This window comes from Arachis hypogaea, chromosome 13 (genome assembly GCF_003086295.3).
Source record: "Arachis hypogaea cultivar Tifrunner chromosome 13, arahy.Tifrunner.gnm2.J5K5, whole genome shotgun sequence".
In the NCBI taxonomy this organism is placed as follows: domain Eukaryota; kingdom Viridiplantae; phylum Streptophyta; class Magnoliopsida; order Fabales; family Fabaceae; genus Arachis; species Arachis hypogaea.
This window is the reverse complement of record NC_092048.1, coordinates 11,553,038-11,561,457: the sequence shown is the minus strand read 5'-3', so window position 1 is coordinate 11,561,457 and position 8,420 is coordinate 11,553,038. Positions and strand designations below refer to the sequence as shown.

Below are 8,420 nucleotides of genomic sequence, written 5' to 3'. Positions count from 1 at the left end.
AACTCTTTGCTTTTTTTTTTCTTTTTTGGAAACCTGGAATTTTGGCACATATGATTTATCATCTGCACACCTGATAACATTTTGAAAAAATAAAAAATTAAAAAGGATAATTTTTAAAAAAAATGCATATGTGTGAAATGGACAAAAAGTGAAATTATATTTACTTGTGTGGAATTTTGATTGTTGGGTATATTTAACACAAAATCTTTGTGACTAGAGAGAAGTGCACTACTCTCTCAACAATAAAATATCTTCCACTAGCTGAATCAATCTCATATGCCTGAATATGTGCATTAGCCATATGAAAAGTTTCAGAAATGTTTCAGAACCTGGATGCACCAACAGTGAAAAGTTTCTGTTAGAGGTGTCCAATCAGAGAATAATTTGTAGTATAATAATCTTCTTGTTCCATTGTGCAAAATGCTATAGAAGAAACAAGAAAAAGGTTGGATTTTCATATTGGTTCTCTGTTCTTCACTTTTTTAGTCACCTTAATAATTAATCAAACTATACAAAAGAGATGGAATATATGCTCCTCTTGATTGATTAAAATTAGTATTCATGCCTAAGCAAAGCATCAATATGGAATAAAAAAAAACACCAAAAACTAGCAGTTCAAAGTGAAGAAGAAAGAAAAGAGACATACAAGAGATGAAACAGAGAAAATTTCAAACACCATCACACCCTTCAACAACAGAGTCAAATGAGCCTTCTTCTTCCGTGCTAGAACTTCACTATTCATGATGCTATGAAGCCATTGGCACCTTTCACACACATCACATTCTCCGTGCTGCTCATCTTCTTCTTCTTTAGCTGCTGCTATTATTGCTTAGCTTGCTTCAAAGAATTCTTGGTTACTAATTTTCCTAATATATTTTATAAAACGGACCTATATTGAATTGAATAAACGTAGTGACGGCGGATACTAAAGAAAAAAAAATGAGATAATGTAGTAGATGTTAGTTTTTCCTGCCAAACTCTGTTGCTACTATTGAATAATTCTAATTTGGCTTCTCATTATACGTTAACCACTGAGAGAGGTTTTATGATATTCTTAAACTAGGTGGTTATAGAATACATGTTAACGCTATATTTTCTATTATGAACTATTTAATCGCATTTAACAGGTATTCCAATAGTGTAATTAGAATCCATTTATTCTAGTTGTCTTGTGATAAATTAAAATAGATATTGTCTCCTTTTGGTCCCAACAACCAGCTAGTGAAGGCCGAATGAAGCATAAGAACAGTGCGGTAGATGCTCCATTCCAATCATAGATTAAAATAAGTACTTAATTAACAACATGAACCAAATTAAAAGAAAACAAATTAAATTAAGGGTTCATTTATTTCTTCATTTAATTTTGTGAAAGAATAAAAATGTGAGACGTATATTACGTAGGTTTGGTATTGTTTTAATCTAACAATGATAATACAAGAACATGACGCAGTTGTTTCCTGTTATTCCATTCCCACTCGTGCATTTCGTTTTATTCAATTTTTTTCCCACTGTTTTTTGTGTGATTTCGTTTACGTTGTATTTGACATCACTCCTATACTAAATGCCATACATATATAGGTGATAATGTTCGATATCAGTCAGGTATATTCAAATTACAACTTTATTAGCATATTATTTATTAACATATTATTTAATTTTCGCTTGCTAGCTATATAGGGGTGATTGAGATTCAATTCATTAAAAAGTCTCTTTTTCTATCAAAAGCATCTAGAATAAGATATATTATTCATTTATTCAGCTTAAAAACAGAATTTAAATAGCTTACGGTTCAAGATTAGCCAAAAGCAAATGAGATTTAGAGTTTAAAATTTGAGTTTAATTTTAATATATTATATTCAATTTTATATATATATTTGAATAATAATTTATTAATGTATTTATGGTAATCAGATATCCATATAGAACTAAATTCTCAAAGTTTTATATATGACCCCAAGAAGTTGGCATATAAAGCACCAAAGTCAATTTGATCGGATATGGTCTCATACAAATCCATATATGCCATCAATTTATACTGTAGGGTGTACAAATTTAGTTTTCATAGAAGATTTTTATATTTGACTCCAAAAAATGGGTTTCATCAAGTATCACTAGCCCCAAATATATATAGACATAATTAAGAAACAATAATGTTGTCGGCAACCCAAAAAAATTGGGAACAATGCAGTTATGACTTAAAAGATAGATAATATAGCTATGGTGTTTGAAAATGCTATTTAATTTGTCAAAAAAAAATTAAAAAAAATAAATAGTTAAAATTTATTATAAAAAGTAAATTAAAAAAATAAACATTAAATAATAGAGATCTAGAAGATAATCACAACTTATAATAAAAAGTAATCTCATTATATACCAATTTTATTAGATGAACAATAAAAAATACGAACAACGAGTTACATTTCAGGTTTATTAATTATTTAAAATAAAAATTATATCTACTTAATTTAAAATTTAATTTTAAAATTAAAATGAACTTTTTTTTTTAACTTATTATTTAAATTATTAAAAAAAAGCATTGTTCCACGTACTTTCTACTTATATACACACACATTATAGAGAGTACAAGGGCACACTACTCTGTAACTAGTGGCTAGTTGCTAGTGATGATGACTTGATGAGATTAGCTAATTCCATTAGGTAATGGAATGCAAGTCATAATCCACATTCCCAATTTTCATAATTGCTACTCAAACAAAAACGATTAGAATAATCTTAAATTAATTTAGTTAAAGATTTTAAATTGAAATTTACTTTTTATTTACAGTTTTATAATGGACATTCTATTAGTATCATAAATAAAAATAATTATCTTTTATATTAATTATACGAATAAATATCATCTAAAAAAATAATATAATTATATTAAATATTTTATATAAAAATTACTCTAATTATTTTAACGCCAATAATCACCTTTATTTTATTCAGGTAATAATTTTTATAAAAATACTATTTGTATATTAAAATTAATTATTAAAATTAGTTATTAATATATTATGTATAAATATATGTGTGGTTTAATTTATTTTTTAATGTATATTTATATTTTAACATATATTTTATACTGATAACTAATTTTAGTGGTTGATTTTAATGTACACGTACATGCTCGTAATTTCTATAAGTAAGTTATTTTTCTTTATGAAAATAGGCTCTGGCACTAATGTTCGCATCTTTCATGACTCCTGGTTTCCACCACCAGTTATCTTTAATGTCCCTCAAAATGCACTCACAATCCCGCCAAATCTATAAGTGTATTACGTTAGTGCGTTACTAAATCTTGATAGAATCTGAAATAGAAATCTGATTGAGTATTCTTTCATTCTCTTATTTTACTCTTCTTTAAGCTCTTAGTTAGTCACAGTTGATGATAAATGGAAATACCCAATTCTTTTGTATTTCCTTATGAAAACACTTTTATTTTATATTAATAAAATAATATTTATCTTTTTTAAAAAAAAAAAACCAGAAATACATTGAAACTATGTGGCTTCTATATGCGCACCTCTATTATTAAGGTGGCTCTTGAGGACCTGCTCAAGATGAAGCGCCGTGTCCGGTGGATGAGCCATCATCCTAGGCCGCTCGGGCAGGATCCACCGGCCGTCTCGGCTCCTGACCATTCCCTTGTTCTCGTCCTGTCGCCAGTGCGGCGGCACACCATACTCACTCCTCAAGAAATCACAACTCTTATTCACCAACGCTATGTCCCTCTTGGAAGCCAACCTAAACCTCCTCTTCTTCCCATGGTAGCCATCAACAAGGTGCAGGTGCGCCTCCAAGTTATGTGCGCACCCTAAATCACCCGTCGCCTTCAAAAACGGACTCTCTCTATGATCCAATGCAAGTTCCACACCAACATGCGCGTAGCTCCACGGAAAACTCAACGCGTCTTCTATGTACTTCTGAAACTGAAACTTCTCGTTCGTTATTATCCCTGGAACGGTTGGAACCATGTCATGCACGTTTATCACCCTCAAAACTTTCACCCCAAGCTCCTCGCACCGTTCTTTGAATTTCAGATTCCCAACCCTGGGCCCCGCAAACGAGAAAACCGTTACGGGAATCTTGGCCGTTACATCACCGTTTTCGATAACGTTCAGTTTGAGTTCCGCTATGTCATAAGCGCTTAGTACGGCCAAAGCAGCACCCAGACTATGCCCTGTTATGGTTATGCTGAGTTCTTCGTCTTCGTAATACTGTACAAGACGTTTCACCTCAGATAAGATTTGTTCACGCGCCGAGAAGGAGCAGTAGCTGCACGCGTCTTCTTTCTTGGTGTACAAGTCATAGAAACCGGACTCGATCTTGATGGTTGGGTCGTTGGTGAAGTTTGCGGGCGTGAGAATGTCCTTGAGGTCGTAGATCCACTCGATGTACGTGACGGTGCCTCTCCAGGCGATGACGATGTCTCGGCGTCCGAGACGCTGGATCTCGTCCTCGTCGGTGGAGACTGCCACGTATCCCATCCAGTTGGCGTGTGGGCTCCACACGCTGGCAATGGAAGATTTTTGGAAGAAGTTTGGAAGGTTGATGTTGGATGTGGCGTAGAGGTAGCGGCTTATGGTGTACCCTTTTTCTTCCATGAGAAGCTTCTCGAAGAAGTGTGAGGGATGGTACTTGCAGGTGCCGCAGTATTTGGAGTGAGGGTCAAAGTCAAAGGAGTCGTAGCATGCTTGTGCTAGCTCGCCGCAGCGGATAATTTCCCTTCTTAGGTGTGGGTTCATGGGGTCTAGTAGGCCTTCCCAGTCGTTGGAGCCTTGGATTTGTTTCCACACTTGGTTCAAGGGAGGTTCATGGGAGAGAAGAATTTCTTCTTCAAGTTCTTCTTCTTCCTCCTCCTCTCCGTCCTCGTCTCTTGATTTTTGGTGCAGATACTCCTGGTCTCGGGGGCGTAGGCTTGAGATAGAACATTTGATGAAGGATTGTGGGGAAGAGAGTTTGTTGTTTTGAAGAGAGAGTGGGTTGTGGAAGATAGGTGTTGTTGGATGGAAAATTAGGCATGGGAAGGTAGTGGTAGGGTGGTTGTGGATTGGAGAAACAAGAAAAGAAGCCATATATGGCATGAATTGAAGAAGAGAGATCAATGTAATTACTTAAATGTGAGGGAGATGGCACTAAGAAATAAAGAGGGAGAAGCCACTAAAATGGAGTGGAAGCTAAGTTATGATGAAAAGCATGGACTTGTCTTGTATATGTATGTTGTTGAGAAATAATGGAAACATTCTTTTTGCAAAGTGATGCCCTTCCAATAATGTTATATATTTTAGAATATTATACATCCAAAATTTTTTATAAACTACTTTCTTCATTTTATCCATTAGATAATGTTTTTTTTACCATCTCAACTAAAAAAAAAATCCTTTTATCTTGACATAATATGCTGCAGGTGTAAACCTCTTTTTTATGCAATAAAAAGTATATTTAAAAGAAAAGTTTTTTTTTATAAATTAAATCTAACTAAGTTAAATAATAAAATTTGAATTAATATTAATCATAATTATTTTTTGTTATAATAGGTTAATTTAATTGAACTTAATTAATAAAAAAATTTAAATATGTAATATTATTTTATATTTTATGAATGTTTTTTAAAATTTTTATTTTAGTATTAAAATAAATTAATAAAAAATAAAAAATTTCATATATATACACACAAAATACATTTTCTGATACATTCTTAATTTCCCACTTCGAATATATCTTGCACATAAAATTTATTACTGTACAAACATATGCGCGAACTATCCAATCTAAAGTAATTATAAAGATATTTTAGTAGTTATTAATAATCGTCACATGTATACCACCTATCAATCTTGGAGAAAATAATGTTAATATTCATATTCATTATAATAGGAGTAACACGTAGAGTTTCTAAAAGAATTTATATCTAACATAACTCTTAATCTTATAGCTAGACGATGCATCGAGATTCTTTATACTATTTTGCAGTATAAGTGGATGATGATGTTGGTATAGATATCACTTTTTTGTTTTAATTATGAGTAGCAAAAGAAATAAGTTGTGGAATCTGATCCCTAACAGAGGCATGAGAGAAGTATATATACATAATGTATAATTAAAGAAGCGTTAAAATGCAATTGGACGGCAAGGATCTCTCAAGAAGTTTATTCGGAATCCTTCTCATGCACACAACCTAACACCTTCGCGGGAGGGAAACTGTTGACAAAAAAATGTTTTAAAAACTAAAAACATGCAATTATTGTGAATATTGGTGATCGAATTGATTTTATATTTGTTAGCAGAGATTGGAATGAAAATTAACAAAGCGGTTATTTGAGAATAATCGAGAGTAATAATATTTTATATAGATAGTTGTTTATTATTTGGAAAGGATATCTTCTAGTATGTGACTTGGAGTAAAGAGGTGTGATTTGTGAAACGGATTGTGTGAAAGTTTTTAATTTTGTTGAAAATTTTCAAGATGATTCGAGTTTTGCATATCTTTTGGTGTTTAAAATCAGAGATATCATGACTTAGAAATTACGTGTTGATTGATCTTGAGAAAGGCAAACATAGTGGCAGACATCATGGCAAAGACAGCATTGAGGTCTTATTCTCAACAAATAGAGTTTTCGTTGCCTTAGAAGGAGTTTGAGAATAATATTTAAAGGGACTGTCCTGTCTTAACAGTCTCTTAGAAATTTGTTTCCTTTTTCTGTTTAGTTGTGCATTACTTTTAGTCACCAACAAAAAAATTGTCGTCGCAACTCGCAAGGCTAAGAAACTAAATTTCGGATATCGGACATACCCAATCAAAAAATATATTCTTAAAATTCAAAAATTTAGAAAAAAAAAATTCATCAAAACCAAACCCTAAGCCAAATAGTCACTGAAGCACAATTCAAAAAAATCAAAATTCTTTTCACCACAACCTAACCCTAAGGCAAGCAATCACTGAAGCACGAATTTTAACATCAACTAAAAAAGACTTATATTATTTAAATTTTTAAAAAATAAAAGACTGCAGAAGCAGATTAGAGATTGAAGCAGAATGACAGTAACGATTAAGAGATCCGTCTGAGCTGACAAACAAAACAACGAATAGAGATGACGAACAGACAAAATGATAGCAAGGCAAAGTAGTAACAAGAACGGACGATAGAGATGCAGTGAGACGACGACCACCCCAATGGAGGAGACGACCTTAGGAGTCGCGGTCTGAGAAAACGACGGAGGAAACGCGACGATGAGCGAGCCGCCAATGACTGAGGTGAACGGCAGTGGTGGATGAGGATAGAAGTGAGATGAATTTGGGACAATGAGCGGGATTGGGTCTGTGTGAGAGAGGACAGAGGAGAGGCCGAGAGGGAGAGCATGCGCCGTATAGAAGGGGTGTCTGAGTTAGGATTTGCGTTTTCTTAACTATGGTATTTATATTATAGGTGAGGATTCGTAGATCTGTAGATTAGATCCGCGGGTATCAATGCAATATCCGCTATCCGATCCCATCAGAGTGCAGATCGGGTCGAATAATATCCGCAAAATATGATCGGATGCGGATAAATTTCGCGAATTTGAGCTCTTCTTATCTTGGATTTGGCTCTCTAACATTCATGGAGTTTTCAACCACCCCAATAAGTGATGATATTGCAAGTGCAAGCTCACCAAATGTGCGATTATTCCCTATATCGCATGCATAATTCACTTCATGATTGAAATTCCTGGCGAAATAAGCAGATGCCACCAATGCTGCCAGAGGTAAATTTACCGGCGTTGAGCTTGAAACTCCCATTGTGCTCACAGAATGAGGATTTGGAGCCGATCCTCCAAAACTTGCTACTACATCTTCAAGTTTCGCATACAATTTTGTTGTACGAATCTTCGGAAAGCTTTTATAACAATAAAATATTACTTGTAAATCATCATCATTCCGTAACTCAAAAGAATTGAACTTCACAAATCCTTGCCCAACTACAATGGAAATCCTATATTAGAGTTGAGTCACTTGCCTTTTTCCCATGTACACTATTTTTATGTAATAACTCTCTAAATGTTGTGGACGGCTTGATAAATATAGCAGTTGGCTTCTTCTTCCCAGTAAAAGTTACACCCTCCCTAATTTCTTTAATTTCTCCATTACAATGAACAAGTGTTAAGAAATTATCACCAATTTTTTAACTATACTATACTCTTTTACGTTACTCTAGTTTATTTGTACCATCAAAATGTTCTGATCCATATACTAAATCGTTGCTTTTCGTCGAGTTTTGTCTCCTTACATTGCTAAATCGTAGTATTTATATTGGTTTTATGCCATCTCCACATAAATCGTTGGTTCAGTGGCGGAACTTGAAACAAAATTTTGGGGGGCCAGATAGAAAATAATTGTCAAAATATTTTTGATATGGACCTCATTTAAGATAAGCTCGTCT

At 33.4% G+C, this 8,420-nt stretch overlaps 1 protein-coding gene across 1 annotated transcript; it reads right to left on the bottom strand.

Moving 5' to 3' along the window:
• Positions 1–3,385: 3,385 nt before the first annotated feature.
• On the bottom strand, positions 3,386–5,252 carry LOC112737197 (phospholipase A1-Igamma3, chloroplastic). The gene has a single exon (XM_025786976.3). The coding sequence runs from the start codon at positions 5,085–5,087 to the stop codon at positions 3,504–3,506; it is 1,584 nt and encodes a 527-aa protein (XP_025642761.1). The 5' UTR covers positions 5,088–5,252; the 3' UTR covers positions 3,386–3,503.
• Positions 5,253–8,420: the final 3,168 nt, after the last annotated feature.

Excerpts from the sequence above, each read along its gene's own strand:
- LOC112737197 (XM_025786976.3), bottom strand. The coding sequence starts at position 5,087 with ATGCCATATATGGCTTCTTTTCTTGTTTCTCCAATCCACAACCACCCT.